At 36.8% G+C, this 18,679-nt stretch overlaps 1 protein-coding gene across 3 annotated transcripts in view; it reads right to left on the minus strand.

The window, feature by feature from the left end:
- Positions 1 to 18,679, minus strand: part of TLK1 (tousled like kinase 1) — a 168,524-nt gene that overhangs the window by 101,347 nt on the left and 48,498 nt on the right. For all 3 annotated transcript variants that reach the window (XM_077154115.1, XM_077154116.1, XM_077154117.1), the window contains exon 2: positions 523 to 641. In XM_077154115.1, coding sequence (XP_077010230.1) covers positions 523 to 641 — 119 coding nt within the window. The remainder of the gene's footprint in view (positions 1 to 522; positions 642 to 18,679) is intronic.

Here is an 18,679-nt window from a genome sequence, read left to right on the forward strand (position 1 = left end):
AGGAAAAAACATTCAAGCAAGTCTGTAAGTGGGACAGTGGTTCTGAAACACCAACATGAATTAGAATCACCTGGAGGGTTTTAAAACCACAGATACCTGGAACCCATCCTCAGAGTTTCTGAGTCAGGAGATCTGGGGTAGAGTCTGATAGTTTACATTTTTAATAAGTTTCCCACATGATGTTGATGGTGCTGGTCCAGGGAACACACTTTGAGAACCAGATCTAGAATAATAATGAATATCAAATAACACTGAATACAAACCCTTCTGATTAAACTGTGAGATAGCGGCAAAGAAGAAACAAAGAAAGGAAAGGTAAGAAATTATGTAATGGGAGAAAGAAGTACAATCCATCAAAATCCTTTTCATCTCTGAAACATATTATGCTATTTTATAATATAATGCCCCCGAAATGTTACAACATATTAGAAGGTAAGTTATAAACACTGATTTTATTTGTTCTGAAAATTGCAAAAATTGTAATAAATAATAATGTCAAATAAAGATCTCAATTTTACTCACTTTAGCTCCAACACTGCAACTGCCAGTGCTCCCAGTGCTTCCACTTGCAACTGCTGTAAATCTAGCTTCCAATAATTCTTGCCTTCTTGGATCCAGACTATGAAGCTCATCCATTGCACCTATTAAAAAAATATATATATATATAACATACATTTATATACATATACAAACAATATATATATGCAGTTAGCTGAATTTATGAATGACTACTACAAACAAAATGGTCTTGCCAGTAATTTAAAATTTATATCATAATGTCCACACTGATTTAACTGAATATCCTACCCCTCAAACTGTATTTCCAACTCTTTTGACCACAATCCACAGTAACACAAGTATTTCCCATCCAACTTGGTATATAAAAACATACATACATATATTACAAATACTTAACTTACTGCCTACAGCACACACTAATATTTCCCAGTCCATTCTCAACTACTTTGTTTAAAAACTCTTGACTGTGTGAGTAAAAAAGTATTTGCAAAGTCCCCTTCAGGGTATGGTGAGAAAGGGGAAAATTCAACTTCCCCAAGTTGAATTCTTGATATTCTCACAAGCAGTGTGGACAGCCAAAGCTATAGGCTGAACCCCTAATCTTGGGGTTTATTCATTTGAAACTTAACCCCACAAAAGATAAGTCAAGCCTACTTAAAATTAGGCCTAAGAGTCACCAACAGGAGGACCTCTTTTGTTGCTCAGATGTGGCCTCTCTCTCCAGCCAACACAACAAGCAAACTCACTGCCCTGCAGTGAGACATGATTCCCAGGGGTGGGGACTTTCCTGGCAACGTGGGACAGAAATCCTGGAATGAGCTGAGACTCAGCATCAAGAGATTGAGAAAACCCCTAGAATGAGCTGAGACTCTGCATCAGGGGATTGACAAAACCTTCTCGACCAAAAGGGGTAAGAGTGAAATGAAATAAAATAAAGTGTCAATAGCTGAGAGATTCCAAACAGAGTTGAGAGGTTATCCTGGAGGTTATTCTTACACATTAAATAGATGTCACCTTGTTAGTCAAGATGTAGTGGAGAGGCTGGAGGGAACTGTCTGAAAATTTTAGAGTTGTGTTCCAGTAGCCATATTTCTTGAAGATGATTGTATAATGATATAGCATTCACCATGTGACTGTGTGATTGTGAAAACCTTATTTCTGATGCTCCTTTTATCTACTTTATCAACAGATGAGTAAAATATATGGAATAAAGATGAATAATAGGGGGAATAAATGTTAAAATAAAAAAAAATGTTGACTGTGAACCATTAAACTGAATTCATGAATTAGTGGACGAGGGTCCAGTTTGAAAAATACTAGGATCACAGTATAATCTCCCTAATTCTAAACTTATACTGAATTTTGGCAGTACATGACATTACTAATTATTCTGTTTATGAATACTTTATTTGAAATTATATTTTAAACTAGGAAGGATTATATTATTTATGGTTCCATCTCTGAAGATCTTTTGAATGCTGACAGTTTTCAGTTTCCATTGGATAAATGGAACACACACATACATGAAACAGATCACAGAGGTAATAACTCTATTTTTAAACAATTACACTGAGAATTTTTTTTTTAATTAGCATTCATGTATTGCCACTATGCAGAATGAAGCACCACAATGTCTTACTGATATTCAATTAAACAATTTAATAAATCTTTTATCCAAGACTGCTAATTTACTTCTGATAAAACACTATCAATAGAGCCATGAGAGCCACAAGAGCCCATGCAGCCAGAGACCTTTGGAGATGAAGAAGGTAAACACTTCCGGGGGAGCTCCATGAAACAGGAAGCCTGGAAAGACAGCTAGCAAACACTGCCATGTTCATCATGTGCCTTTCCAGTTCATTGGCCTTCTTGAACCAAGGTATCTTTCCCTGGATACCTTAGATTGGACATCTCTATGGCCTAGAATTGTAATCTTGCAATTTATTAATCCTCTTTTTTAAAAAACAAATAAAACCCCACGATCAATGTGCTACCTACTAGTGGTACCACAATATTGTGAATATAATTACCAGCACTAAAAGATGTACCTGAATGTGGTTAAAAGGGGAAAAGTTGTACATATGGTAATAGAATAAACATTTTTTAAAAATCTATGGGATAACACTATACAAACATTGAATCCTAAGTTAAACCATGGACTATAGTTAATAGTACAATTATAAACATATTTTTTCTCTCATTTAAACAACACAAACATATGGTGCCCAGAATGGAAATGAAGGCTTGTAATTCTGTATAGCTTAATTGAATATGTGGATACATCTCCCCTAGAGTACGCTGGACTAATAATTAAAGAGTATTGGCAAAATCCCTTGAGGGACTGGAGAAAAAATATGGAACTACTAAATTTTATCACTTTACCACCAGTGATAGTGCCTCCAACATTAGCGTCTCCCAAGTCAATAGGCCAAGCCTTTGATTTGGAGGCTTGCTCTTATGAAGCATATTTCTGTAGTAGAGAAGCTAAGTCTACCTATAATTATGCCTAAAAATTACTTTGAGAAATCTCTTCCCACGTGGGATATGACATCCAGAGGTGAAAGTCTCCCTGGCAATATGGGACATGACTCACAAGGATGAGCCTGGCCCTGGCACTAAGGGATAGACAATTTCTTCCTGACCAAAAAGGGAAAAGAAATAAAACAAAATAAAGTATCAGTGGCTTTCGAGACTTCACATAGATTCGAGAAGTCTCTCTGGAGGCTACTCATATGTAAACTTCAGCTAGATATTGCTAATTGCCATGTGTTCTAGTTTGCTAGCTGCCAGAATGCGATGTGCTAGAAACAGAATGGTTTTTAAAAGGGGAAAATTATTAAGTTCCAAGTTTATAATTCTAAGGCCGTTAAAATGTCCCAATTAAAGCAAGTCTATAAAAATGTCCAAATTAAGGCATCTAGGGGATACCTCAGATCAAGAAGGCCAATGAAGTTCAGGGTTTCTCTCTCAACTGGAAAGGTACATGGCAAACACGGCAACATTTGCTAACTTTCTCTCCAGGCCTCCTGTTTCATAAAGCTCTGCTAGGGACATTTTCCTTCTTCATCTTCAAAGGTTGTGAGGACTCTCATGGTTCTCATAGCTCTCTCCAAAATGTTTTTTCTTTTAAAGGATCCCAGTAAATTAACCAAGCCCCACATGGAATGGTTGGAGACACATCTCCCTCTAATCAATACCCACAATTGGGTGTGTCACATCATGGACATAATCTAATCAAGTTTCCAACCTACGGTACTGAATAGGGATTAAAATTTCAAAAATTAAAAGAAATGACTGCTTTCACAAGATGGGTCAGGATTAAAACATGGCTTTTCTAGGGTACAGAATCCTTTTAAACTGGCACACCAGGGTTTGCCAAACCCTAATTAAAATCATTCCTGTTAAACCTAAAGAACATCTATAGTTTTCTTTCTACAAAAGTTTCACACTCTTTCTACAAAAGTTTCACACACTAAGATTACTTTCCAGAAACCTAAAACCTCCAGGTATTTCCTAGGTCAGATAAGCCGTGAAATCCAGAACAGCCAGCCTCTTCAAAGACATCAACTATTTCCATCCCACAACCCATATTATTGACACACCTTTCTAACATGAAAATTTATAATGGGCATAGCCTAAATACTCCTACAGATTGGGAGAAGGATCAGAGGAGGAAGAGAAGGAAGAGTTGTAACAGAGAAGACAGGATTTAACAAATAAGTATGATTGCTGAATCATTATATTGCTATTTCTTTTAGTCTCCAGTGTTTTGGAGCAGCTAGAAGGAAAAACCTGAAATTGTAAACTGTAACCATACCAAACTTTAAAGTCTGTTCTATAACTACTTATTACAGTATACTTTGAAATTTATTGCTTTTTTTGTATATATATTTCTCAATAAAAAATGTTTTTTAAAAAAGTGCTTTCATCAACTATAACAAATGTTCCAGACCAGTGCAAAATGTTAATATGATATGGTGAATTACTGATTATATATGTAGAACGGAATGATCAAAATAGGAATGTTTGCGTTTATTTGGTGTTTTTTTGTATTTAAAAAAATAAAAAAATATATATATATATATAAAATGTTAATAATAGGGTGGCATATGAGAATCTTTTGTTTTATGCCTGATTGGTTCTGTAAACCCACAACTTCTCTAATAAAGAAAAACAAAACAAAACCTAACACTGCAGTAAGGCTATTACCAAATCCAAAATCATCTGGGGGACATTTTCAAATAACACTAGTCCCCTTCTATACACCCGAATGTTCCTCTCACAAAGGTCTACAGAGCTTCTTTTTAAAAGTTCCCTTTCTTAACTTCTTCATCCTCATCTAGAGGGAGGACTGTATGGATAGAATCCATTTTTCCACATTTATCTGCATTCCCCTATTTGAATATATCTTCTTCTGTCCACTCCTCCTTCTTTCACCCCAAAAAATGAAGCAACTCCCACTAAAAGGCTAAAATTACCCTTCAAGATTCCTTTCTTGCTTTTGATTCCTTTCCTTCTTGATATCGAAGGGACTGCATTCACATATATCCAGCCTCTCTCTCTTAAATCATTTCCCTTTCAATAGCTGTCCACATTTATAAGTCTTTAAAAAAACACGTGATTTGCAGAAGAAAAGGAAAGGTCTTTTGTGGAAGAAAAGGAAATGTCTTCATATAGATTGCGGTGGCAAAGGCATGGCTATACCAGGAACTAATGATTTTTTACTTAGGTTAGATAGTATGATGTCTGAATAAAACTGTTTCAAGACGAACAGAGAGAACAAGTGCTAGAGAAAATATGGAGAAAGAGATGTAACTATTCTCTGTTGGTAGGGAAGCTGAGAGGCACAGTCCCTCTGGAGGGCAGTATTGTTCCACAGGAGGCTAGGGGTGGGGTTGCCATATGATCCTGCAACCAATGGATGGTGGGTCTAAGGGACCTAAGGGGAACTGTGGTGTATACCTACAATGGACTACTGAACAGCTGTAAGAATGAATGAAGTTGTGAAGCATACAACCAGGTGAATGAACCTTGAGGACAGTATGTTGAATGAAATGTCAGAAACAAAGACACATCACGCCTCACTTATATGGGCTAACTAGAATATACAAACTCGGAGAATTGAAGTTGAGAGCATGGGTTATCTGGCTGGGGCCTATTGTAAAGGGTCCTAGATTGTAAGCTCTTACAACATTCATGTCTATTCTGGAGTTATAACTGTTATGTCTAAATTGTGAGATACTGAGTTATTTGTGTATAACCTGGTCATTCCCTGAAACTTCAGGTATTTACGTGACACCTCAGACTCAGAGTTAGAGGTCTGAAGATATGAACATCAGCATTACTATACTGTTTAAAAAGTTGAAAAGATGATCAGACTTTGACTAGATATATGAATGAAGCTGATCTGGATAGGAATAAGGTAAATGAGAATACTGGGTTATAAGGGATGATATGGTCCATATTTTAAAAATTCAACTTCTGTGTGAGACCAAAGGGAGAGATATTTATTTGCTGCAAAATTTCTATTTTAGGTAGCACATTATCTAATTTAACTTGTATGGTCAGTTTACTGGAACACCATTATTACACAGAATCTTGACTAAGTCATGAGAGCTTTGTATTAGTATAAATAGGTTTGTACGGGTTAGTGTGATGCCCAATACATCCAAAGTAATTTGGGCAGGATATAAAAAAGTATTTGTGAAGTCCCCTTGGGGAACTGGGGAGAAGGGAAGAAATATTCAACTTCTCCATTTGGGGAATTCCTGATATTCTCACAAAGCAGTGGGGACAACCAATTCAACAGGCTAAGCCCTCGATCTTGGGGTTCACCCTATGAAATTTATTCCTGCAAAGGAGAAGTTAAGCTACTTATAATTATGCCTAAGAGTCACTTGCAGAGAACCTCTTTTGTTGCTCAGAAGTGACCTCACTGCCCTCCCCACTATGTAGGACATGACTCCCAGGGTGTAACTCTTCCTGGCAATGTGGGGCAAGACTCTAAGGATGAGCCAGGACCCAGCATCAGAGGATTGAAAAAGACTTCTTGATTAAAAAGGGGAAGAGAGAAATGAGGCCAAATAAAGTTTCAGTGGCTGAAAGATTTCAAACAGAGTCAGGGGGTTATCCTGGAGGTTATTCTTATGCGTTATATAAATATCTCTTTCTAGTTCACATTATATTGGAATGGGTAGAGGGAATTCCAAACTTTTGAACTGTAATCCAGTAGCCTTGATTCTTGAAGACAACTGTATAACTATATATATTTTACAGTGTGACTATGTGATTATGAAAACCTTGTATCTGATGTTCCTTTATTCAGGATATGGACAGATGAGTAAATAAAAAAACTAAATAAGGACAAAAAATAATGCAGGGAAGGGCTAAAAAATAATTGGGTAGATTGAAATACTAGTGGTCAATATGAGGGAGTGGTAAAAGGTCTGGGGTATATGAGTTTTTTCTTTGTTCTTTTTATTTCTTTCTCTGGAGTGATGCAAATATTTTAAATGATCATGGTGATGAATACACCATTATGTGATATTATGAGTCACTGACTATATACTTTGGATGGACTGTATATGTGTGATGATATCTCAATAAAAATATTTTTTAGAAAAACAAAATGCTTGAACTTGAATTTCATGCTCTTAATCTGGTTTCTAAGTTTACTCCTGATAATGTACTTTCTAATATCACTGAGGCTTTCCTATTTTCTGACCCTGCTATTACATCAGAAACTGTGTACTACTCTTTTGGGAAATAATAATAATAATAATAAAACAACTATGGCCATTCACTTTACTTGCTCAATCATGCAAATTTGTATTTTTAAAATACAAACAGTCAACCTCACCATCACTGTCTCCAAACCACTATATTCACAGCAGTATGTACACCTTCATGAATTCACTAAAATATAACAATATATAGACAAATAACATTTATTTTATATATACTTTCAGAGACTATAGTCTCTGAACAAACTTACAGCAAAGAACATTGTTACATCTTAGAAAGATTTCACACTAATGACTGTACCTACCTTGCCATTTCTTTAGCATTATACAATTTTCTATTTTAGAAAGGCAGTACAGGATAGAAATAATTTAAAGCAGGGACTCTGGAACCATATCACGTAGGTTTAAATTCAGACTCACTAGCTGTATGATCTTGGGCAAGTCATTTAATCTTTTTCTGTGCCTGTTTCTGAACTTATAAAATGGGGGCAAAAACAATTGCACTCAGCCGAGAGGTTCGTTAAGAACAATATGTTCTTTCTACGCTACTGATTATTACTATCTCTATGCTATTTGACTATTACTAGTCAAAACTTTTTATGCAATAAAATAAGCACAACTGGAGAAAACAGAACAGCTCTAAGAAGATATGTTAACTGTCACCAAATGGTAAGTAGCAGAGTAGGGACTAGAACTAAACCAAGAATCATGGTGCAGTTCATTACTATTTATCCCATCATTCATTCCAAACTCAAGATATCTCAACCCAAACAAATATTTCATAATTTTAATCTAAGTCTACCTCCAAATAAGATACCTTCCCACAACAAAACAAAATAAAATCCTCCAACTCAGATGGCTTTACTGATAAATTTTATTAAACATTTTAGAAAGAAAAAATACCAATTCTAAGCAATCTCTTTCAAAAAAAAATTTAAAAGGAGGAAACACTTTCCTACTTTATAAGACCAGCCTTATTCTGATACTAAAACTGAAGAAAGAAATTACAAAAAAAAGAAAATTACAGGCCATATTTGACTCATAAAGAAATTCAAAAATTCTCAATAAAATATTTACAAATCAAAAGCACAATATATAAAAAAAGGCAATAATACACCATGATCAAGTGGTATTTACACCAGGAATGCAAAGTTGCTTTAATATTCAAAAATCAATAAATGTAATCTACCATATTAAAAACTAAGTAAAATCACATAAGCTCAGCACATGCAGAAAAAATACCTGACAAAATTTAATATCCATGCATAATAAAAAAAATTCTCAACAAACTAGAAAATAAAAGGAAATTTTCTCAACTTAATAAAGGGCATCATTGAAAAAGGTATAATCTCATAAAACACGAGAGGTAACATAAACAGTCACAAAACAAAGACAAAACTTTTCCCCCTAAGACAGAGAACAAAGTAAGAAAGTCCTTTCTCACCACTCCTATTCAATAACATACAAGGTTGGAGCCACAGCAATAAGGCAAGGAAAAGAAATAAAGGGCACATATTTTGGAAAGAAAAGAGTTAAAAAGCTCACTATACACAGACAACATGATTGTCTGTGCTGAAAATTCCAAAGCATCTACAAAAAAACTCCTAGAACTAACACGTGAGTTAAACAAGTTCTAAGCTCTGGGGTCAATACACACCATTTTATACACAATCAAAAAAATTTTTAATGTCATGAACAATGATACAAAAAAAGGGGGGAGAGTAAAGACACAGGAGGAAAAACAACATCTAGTTATAAATTTAGCAAACTATGTACAGAATCTATATGCTGTCTATTACAAAGCACTGGTAAAAATTTTAAAATACCGGAGGGGGGGGCCAAGATGGCGGCTTAGCAATGTGCGCATTTTAGTTCATACTCCAGAACAACTACTAAATAACCAGAAACAGCACAGAACAGCTCCCGGAGCCACGTCAGTGACCAAATACACAGAGTACCCCAATCTGGACCAGCTGGACCGGCTGCAAGCCTCCCCAAAACCATGAGTTCCCCAAGCCGCGGTGGCTGGCGCCCCTCCTCCACAGGCGGCTTCCCCAAGGGAAAGGAAAGAGACTCTAAACCTGGTCAAGGCGGAGGTTGCTCATTGGGTTCACGGGCTCCGTAGAAAGGGAGGTTTTTGTGGCTGTCTTTCTACGGAGGCTTGGCTGCCTGTGGATTCAGTGGCGGGACTTCTTGGGCTACAACTGCCCCAGGCATAGGCAGAAATGGGCTGCTTTCAGGGCTGTCTCCCACCTGTGCCTTCCCCAGGGGAGGGGTGAAGCCCAACTCAGGTGGAATCCTTCGCTCAAGGAATTCAGACTCCCGGGCTTGGCAATTTGAAGCCATTAAAACCAGCCTACAACCTCTCCTCTGTCTCCACCACGCCCCCAGCAGGGAGAGTCTGCCAAAGTTAAAGGTACCGCAACATCTTTTACTGGTGGGACCCGCAGGCAGACAAGCGCCACATACTGGGCAGGATAAGAAAAACAGAGACCAGAGACTTCACAGGAAAATATTTTAACCTGCTGGGTCTCACCCTCAGGGAAAACTGACGCAGGTGACTCCTTCCCCCTGATAGGAGGCCAGTTTAGTCCAGGAAAACCCGGCTGGAGTCTATAATACCTACGTAGACCCTCCTAAGGGTGAGGAGGGAAAAGGCACCATACAAGCAGGGCAAGAAACAAGAAAACAAGAACTGAAAAATTATCCTCTGTTAAACAAAACCTAAGCTAGAGGTCCAGAAAAAGCTGAACTGAAGGTCAGAGAACAGATAGACAACAAACTCATCTAGGAAGAAAACCTTAGGTAAGAGAAGTGAAAGCAATCTCCAGAATAAACTAATTAAGGTAATTAAATGTCTAGACGCCAGCAAAAAAATAACAAATCACACCAGGAAAATTGAAGATATGGCCAGGTCAAAGCAACAAACCAATAGTTCAAATGAGATACAAGAACTGAAACAATTAATTCAGAATATACCAACAGACATGGAAAACCTCATCAAAAACCAAATCAATGAATTGAGGTAGGCTATGAAGAAGGCAAGGAATGAACAAAAAAGAAGAAATGGAAAGTCAGAAAAAACAAATCACAGAACTTATGGGGATGAAAGGTACAGTAGAAGAGATGAAAAAAACAATGGAAACCTACAACGGTAGATTTCAAGAGACAAAGGTTAGGATTAGTGAACTGGAGGACGGAACATCTGAAATCCGACAAGAAACAGAAACTATAGGGAAAAAAATGGAAAAATATGAGCAGGGACTCAGGGAACTGAATGATAATATGAAGCGTACAAATATACATGCTGTGGGTGTCCCGGGGGGGGGGGGGAAGGGAAAAGGAAGAGAAAAACTGATGGAAGAAATTATCACTAAAAATTTTCCAACTCGTATGAAAGACCTAAAATTACAGATCCAAGAAGTGCAGCGTACCCCAAAGAGAATAGATCCAAATAGATGTCCTCCAAGACACTTACTAGTCAGAATGTCAGAGGTCAAAGAGAAAGAGGATCTTGAAAGCAGCAAGAGAAAACCAATCCATCACGTACAAGGGAAACCCAATAACAGTATGTGTAGATTTCTCAGCAGAAGCCATGGAGGCGAGAAGACAGTGGGATGATATATTTAAATTACTAAAGAGAAAAAATGCCAACCAAGAATTCTACACCCAGCAAAATTGTCCTTCAAAAATGAGGGAGAAATTAAAACATTTTCAGACAAAAAATCACTGAGAGAATTTGTGACCAAGAGACCAGCTCTGCAAGAAATACTAAAGGGAGCACTACAGACAGATATGAAAAAACAGAAGAGAGAGGTGTGGAGAAGAGTGTAGAAAGAAGGAAAATTAGATATTCCATACAAAATACAAAAAGCAAAATGGTAGAAGAAAGTACTACCCGTAGAGTAATAACTCTAAATGTTAATGGATTGAACTTCCCAGTCAAAAGACATAGACTGGCAGAATGGATTAAAAAACAGGATCCTTCTATATGCTGTCTACAAGAAATGCATCTTAGACCCAAAGATAAACATAGGTTGAAAGTGAAAGGTTGGGAAAAGATATTTCATGCAAATAACAACCAGAAAAGAGCAGGAGTAGCTATTCTAATATCCAACAAATTGGACTTCAAATGTAAAACAGTTAAAAGAGACAAAGAAGGATACTATGTACTAATAAAAGGAACAATTCAACCTGAAGACATAACAATCATAAATATTTATGCACCGAACCAGAATGCCCCAAAATACGTGAGGCAAACACTGCAAACACTGAAAAGGGAAATAGACACATCTACCATAATAGCTGGAGACTTCAGTTCCCCATTCTAATCAATGGACAGAACATCTAGACAGAGGATCAATAAAGAAACAGAGAATCTGAATATTACAATAAATCAGCTAGGCTTAGCAGACATCTATAGGACATTACACCCCACAACAGCAGGATACACCTTTTTCTCAAGTGCTCATGGATCATTCTCAAAGATAGACCATATGCTGGGTCACAAAGCAAGTCTCAACAAATTGAAAAAGATTTAAATCATACAAAACACTTTCTCAAATCATAAAGGAATGAAGTTGGAAATCAGTAATAGGCAGAGCACCAGAAAATTCACAAATATGTGGAGGCTCAACAACACACTCTTAAACAACCAGTGGGTCAAGGAAGAAATTACAAGAGAAATCAGTAAATATCTCGAGGCAATGAAAATGAAAACACAACATATCAAAACTTATGGGATGCAGCAAAGGCAGTGCTAAGAGGGAAATTTATTGCCCTAAATGCCTATATCAAAAAGGAAGAAAGGGCAAAAATTCAGGAATCAACTGTCCACTTGGAAGAACTGGTGAAAGAACAGCAAACTAACCCCAAAGCAAGCAAAAGGAAAGAAATAACAAAGATTAGAGCAGAAATAAATGAAATTGAGAACATGAAAACAATTGAGAAAATCAATAAAACCATAAGTTGGTTCTATGAGAAAATCAATAAGATTGATGGGCCCTTAGCAAGATTGACAAAAAGAAGAAGAGATAGAGAGAATGCAAATAAGTAAGATCAGAAATGGAAGAGGAGACATAACCACTGACCCCAAAGAAATAAAGGAAGTAATAACAGGATACTATGAACAACTTTATGCTAATAAATACAACAATGTTGATGAAATGGACAACTTCCTAGAAAGGCATGAACAACCAACTTTGACTCAAGATGAAATAGATGACCTCAACAAACCAATCACAAGTAAAGAAATTGAATCAGTCATTAAAAAGCTTCCCAAAAAGAAAAGTCCAGGACCAGACGGCTTCACGTATGAATTCTACCAAACATTCCAGAGAGAATTAGTACCAATCCTGCTCAAACTCTTCAAAAAAATTGAAGTGGAGGGAAAGCTACCTAATTCATTCTATGAAGCCAACATCACATCACCCTCAAACCAAAACCAGGCAAAGATATTACAAAAAAAGAAAACAACACACCAATCTCTCTAACGAATATAGATGCAAAAATCCTCAACAAAATTCTAGCAAATCGAATCTAGCATAATATCTAGAGGATATTATGAACGACTATGTGCTAACAAACTAGACGACTTAGATGAAATGGACACATTTCTAGAAACACATGAACTACTGACATTGACTAGAGAAGAAATAGCAGATCTTAATAAACCAATTACAAATAAAGAGATTTGATTAGTTATTAAAAATTTTCCTACAAAGAAAAGCCCAGGGCCAGATGGCTTCAAAGGGGAAAGTTATCAAAGATTTCAAAAAGGATACCAATTATATGCAAACTCTACAAAATAGAGGAAACAGGAACACTACCTAACGCATTTTATGAAGCTAATATCACATTCTAAAATCAAACCAGATAAAGACATTGTAAGAAAGGAAAACTATGGGCCAATGTCCCTAATGAATATAGATGCAAACTCTCTCAACAAAATTTTAGCAAATCAGACCCAACAATATATTAAAAGATTTATACATCACAACCAAATTGGGTTTATACCTGGAATGAAAGGGTGGTTCAACCTAGGAAAATCAATCCATGTAATAAACCACATTAACAAATCAAAAGGGAAAAAAGGGAAAAATCACATGGTCAAATCGACGGATGCTGAAAAAGCATTCTACAAAATTCAGCATCCTTTTCTAACAAAAACATGGCAAAAGGTAGGACTTGATTATAATTCCACAATTTTAGATTTTTACTACTAGCTGCTCCAAGACACTGGAGACTAAAAGAAATAACAATATAACGATTCAGTAATCATACTAAACTCTGAAATTTGTTCTACATCTAATTGTTGTGGTGTGCTTTGAAATGTATTGCTTTTTTGTATATATGTTATTTTTCAAAAAAAAAAAGTCAATTGTACTGAATGCATAGCTATACGATGATACTGTGAACCACTAACTGTACACTTTGGATGATTACATGGTATGTGAATAATTAATATGCATCAATAAAACTGCATTAAAATTTTTTAAAAAGGAAGGAATTGAAAGAAACTTCAATGCTATAAAGGGCATATATGAAAAACCTACCCAAGCCTCATTCTCAATGGTGAGAAATGAAAAGCATTCCCCCTAAGATTGGGAACAAGACAAGGATGCCCACTGTCACCACTATTATTCAACACCGTATGAGAAATTTTTTATGGTTTTTTGGTTTTGTTTTTTTTTAGCATGGACAGATACCCAGAATCGAACCTGGGTCTCTAGCATGGCAGGCAAGAATTCTGCCTGCTGAGCCACCATGGCCCGCCCTGTATGATAAGTTTTAACTAGAGCAGTAAGGGAGGAGAATGGAATAAAAGGTATTTAAATATGAAAGAAAGAAGTAAAACTCTCATTAATTGCAGATGGCATGATCCTGTATTTGGAGAATCCTAAAAAATCTACTACAAAGTTACTTGAACTAATAAACAAATTTAGCAAACTGGCAGGATACAAGGATAATGTACAAAAAACAATGTTTCTATATACAAGTAATAACCTCACTGAGGAGACAATTAAGAGAAAAAAATCCCTTCAAAATAGCTACTAAAAGAATCAAATATTCAGGAATTTACATTCAGGGATGTAAAGGACCTATATACAGAACACTACAAAACACTGCTAAAGAAATCAAAGATCTTAATAGATGGAAAGATATTCTACGGTCATGGATAGGAAGGTTGAATGTCGTTATGATGTCAAGTCTACCCAGATTTAAGTCCAGAGAGTCAATGCAATACCAATTAAAATTTCAACAACCTATCATGAAGACTTGGAAAAGCTAATTATCAAACTTAATTTAGAAGGGAAAGAAATCTCGAATAGCTAAAGATACCCTAAAAAAGAAGAGCAAAATGGGAGGACTAACACTTTCCAACTTCAAAGCTTATTATAAAGCCACAGTGGTCAAAACAGCATGGTACCGGCACAATGATAGAAGTATTGACCAATGGAACCAAATGTTCAATTAATTTTTGACAAGGCCCCCAAATCCACTGAATTAGAATAAGTGGGCTTGGAAGAATTGGATATCAATAGACAAAAGAATGAAAGAAGACTCATATCTTACACTGTATAAGTAATTGAGTCAAAATGGATCAAAGACCTAAATATATAAGTCAGTACCATAAAACTCCTAGAAGAAAATATAGGGAAACATCTTCAAGACTTAGTGATAGGAGGTAGCTTCTTGAACTTTACACCCAAAGCAGAAGCTACAAGAGAAAAAATAGATAAATGGGAACTCATCAAAATCAAAAGCTTCGGGCCACGGTGGCTCAGCAGGTAAGAATGCTTGCCTGCCAAGCCCGAGGACCCGGGTTCGATTCCTGGTGCCTACCCATGTAAAAAAAAAAATCAAAAGCTTCTCTGCCTCAAAGGAGTGTGTCAAAAAGGTGAAGAGGCAGCCAACTCAATGGGAGAAGATATTTGGTAACCACGTATCTGATAAAAGGTTTGATCCTGTGTATATTAATTATACAACTCAACAACAAAAGAACAGCTCAATTACAAAACGGGCAAAAGATACGAAAAATAGACATTTTTCCAAAGAGCAAATACAAATGGCTAAAAAGCTTATGAAAAGATGCTCACCTTCATTAGCTATAAGGGAAATGCAAATCAAAACTACAATGAGATATTATCTCACCCTGTAAGAATGGCTGCTATTAAACAAACAGAAACTACAAATGGTGGAGAGGATATGAAGAAATTGGAATACCTATTCACTACTGGTGGAAATGTATAATGGAACAACCACTGTGGGAGAGTTTGGCAGTTCCTTAGAAAACTAAATATTGAGTTGGCCTATGACCCAGCAATACCACTACTTGGAATATACGCAGAAGATCTGAAAGCAGTGACACAAACAGACAATTTGCACACCAGTGTTCACAGAGGCACTATCGATAAATGTCAAAAGATGGAAACAATCCAAATGCTCAACAACTGATGATTATATAAACAAAATGTGATATATACACACAGGATGGAAAACGTGGCAGTAAAAAGTGAAATATGGTCCTGAAGCATATGACAAGATGGATAAACCTAGAGGATATAATGCCGAGTGAAATAAGCCAGACACAAAAGAATAGACATAGTATGATGTCACTATTATGAGTCTGGGAAAGAAAGCAAACTCCAAATCGTATGGCTCAGGAAGAAAATCTGTACTCCTAAATAGCAATAAACTAGATGTTGCATCTCTGCAGCTAGATTACACAAATGACTTCACAAGCAACAGCTTCCTTATGTTTCACATTTTTAATGCTGACCAGTCATAATAAAGACTCTATAAAAGAGAAAACATTATATAAAAACAGAGCATGGGGCAAGTTCATTTCTAAGGGCATTGGTGAAAACCATGGAGCTCTAGGGATGAAAATTAAAGGGTGGCTGGTTTTCTATGATAGTAGCAGCAACAAGCAAAACTACAGACCAGCTAGAGGTTTAGCATAACTAAGGAGAGAGACAATTAGTAACAGCCCTCTTGGGAATGACAAAAGTCTCAAAAACACACAACACTACACCTCTGTAAGAAGACCTGATTAATTGGATCAGACATGGAACAATTTATGCCCCAGATTTTGTTTAAAAAAGAAAAAGCAAAACAATATAGCAATCAGCTACCAACAAACACAGTGACAACTAGAAGTAATAGAAATAGACAAAGAACAGCCAAAAGCTTAAAAGAGAGATGAGGGGGAAAAAAATCAAAGAGAGCCTTTCTAAAACCACAACTGTCACCTAGTGGTTGGAGAGAATGTGCACGCTGAAGGTTACACCCTTTAAGGGGCATCATCAGAGACTGTACAAGATAGATTTCACTAAACAAGTCTATCCAGGTTAGTAAACAAATAAACAAGAAAAAAGTAAAAACAATCCCTGAGCAGATCAGGGACTCAAACTTGCTCTAATATTTTAAATTGTCTATTTTTGTTGTGAATCACGCAAAGAAAACAGGAATGTTTATACCATACACACACAAAAAAAGGATAAAAGAAACTGTCTTTGAGGGGGGTCTAGATGTTGGACTCAACTACCTCAAGAGATAGCTATTACAAGTATGTTCAAAGACCTAAATAGAAACTTCTGCCCCTAGAACACAGTGGAATATGGAAAGAGCTGCAGAGCCTACTCCTCTCCAAAAAAACAGCAAAGAGACAGACAGAAACCTCCTGAATCAACTGTTCTGAGGTTCCGGAGACCAGGAGAGTACTGTGCAGCATCTAGGGAAGAGCGGAATGAAAAGACTGAAAAACCATGATGAGAGACTGTAAATCTGGTGGCAGCTTCTGAAGCCCATCCCCCATCCTTGAGGTATGCAGTTTAAGGCAGTTTGATCCTTGCCCAACAGGCTCCTGTGGAATGGGAGGGTCATGGCAGTGCTCACACCCCCCAATAACAGAGAGAGGCATGGACTAGTAGGAATCCAGTTTTTCACTGGTGAATTTAGACTGCTAGATCCAACTGTTTTAGCCTGTCCCACTCAGGCACTAACCACGCCACTGTTTCAACCTGTATCAGAAAGGAGCTGGCAAAAAGCTAAAAATACCCTGCATTGATAGGGCTGATGGGAATAGGTTGCCAAAGAGCACCATTTGGAGGTCAGGTCAGGAAAGCACAGCTTTGGAAGCTGATGAGAAAAAAAAAAAAGACTTATGGGACTCTTTCCAGACATTCTCCCTAGGGCTCGTTAGAACTGGTCTATGACCCCTGAATGGGGACTTAGCCTTGTTCTGGCTGGGAATTAGTGTCAAAGAGCCCTAACATAAACTCAATCAACAAAATCCTGGACAAGAGAGAAAAACCAACCTTCTGAATAAATATATCACGATAATGAGATACCCAGATATCAGAAAAATATTATAAGCCATACTAAGAAACAGAAGGATATGGCCCAGTAAAAGGAACAAATTAAAAAGTCGAAGGAGATACAAGAATTTGGAACAATTAATCAAAGATGTTCAAACAAATCTCCTGTCAATCCAAGTATCCCTGAAGGTAAATATGGCTAAAGAGATAAAACATATTAACAAGACAATGGGTGTGCGTTAAGAATGGGAAAGCATATAAAGCAAAATAACAGGTCTTATAGGAATGAAAGGCACAATAGATGACATTAAAGATACACTCCAGGCATACAACAGCAGATCTGAAGAGGTTAGAAGATAGGACATCCAAAATCGAACGGACAAAATAAGAGAGTAAACAATGGAAAAAACTGAGCAGGGTATTGGTAACTGAATGACAGCATGAAGCACACAAACATACACATCATGAGTGTCCTAGAAGGAGAAGAAAAGGGAAAAGGGGCAGAAAGAATACTTGAAGAAATAATGGCCGAAAACTCCCCAACTCTTATAAAAGACATAAATATGCATACCCAAGAAATGCAACATATTCCAAAGAGAATAATGCAAATAGAACCACTCCGAGACACATATTAATCAGATGCTAAAGATAGAGAATTCTGAAAGCAGCAAGAGAAAAGCAATTCACCACATTTAAGGTACAATCAACAAGACTAAGTTATGATTTCTCATCAAAAATCATGGAGGCAAGAAGGCAGTGTTAAGATATACTTAAGATTATGAAAGCAAAAAACTGTATGGAATGAATTCTTTATCCAGGAAAACTGTCCTTCAAAAATGAGGGAGATGCAGGAAGGGAGATGGTGGCATAGGGAGTGTAGGATTTAGTCCTGTCCTCCCGCACAGCTAGTAAATAGCCAGGAACTGTCTGCAACAACTGTTTCAAGGACTTCAGAGACCAGATGCACAACATACACAAATGGAAATGTGAGACTGATAAATCACAATGAACAGCTGTAAATTAATCCTTCCAGGCTGTTGAGGCTGGTGCTCTGCCCCACTGACACAATAGGCTGACAGGGAAAGTCACTCCCTG

This window comes from Tamandua tetradactyla, chromosome 3, assembly GCF_023851605.1.
Source record: "Tamandua tetradactyla isolate mTamTet1 chromosome 3, mTamTet1.pri, whole genome shotgun sequence".
NCBI classification, from domain to species: domain Eukaryota; kingdom Metazoa; phylum Chordata; class Mammalia; order Pilosa; family Myrmecophagidae; genus Tamandua; species Tamandua tetradactyla.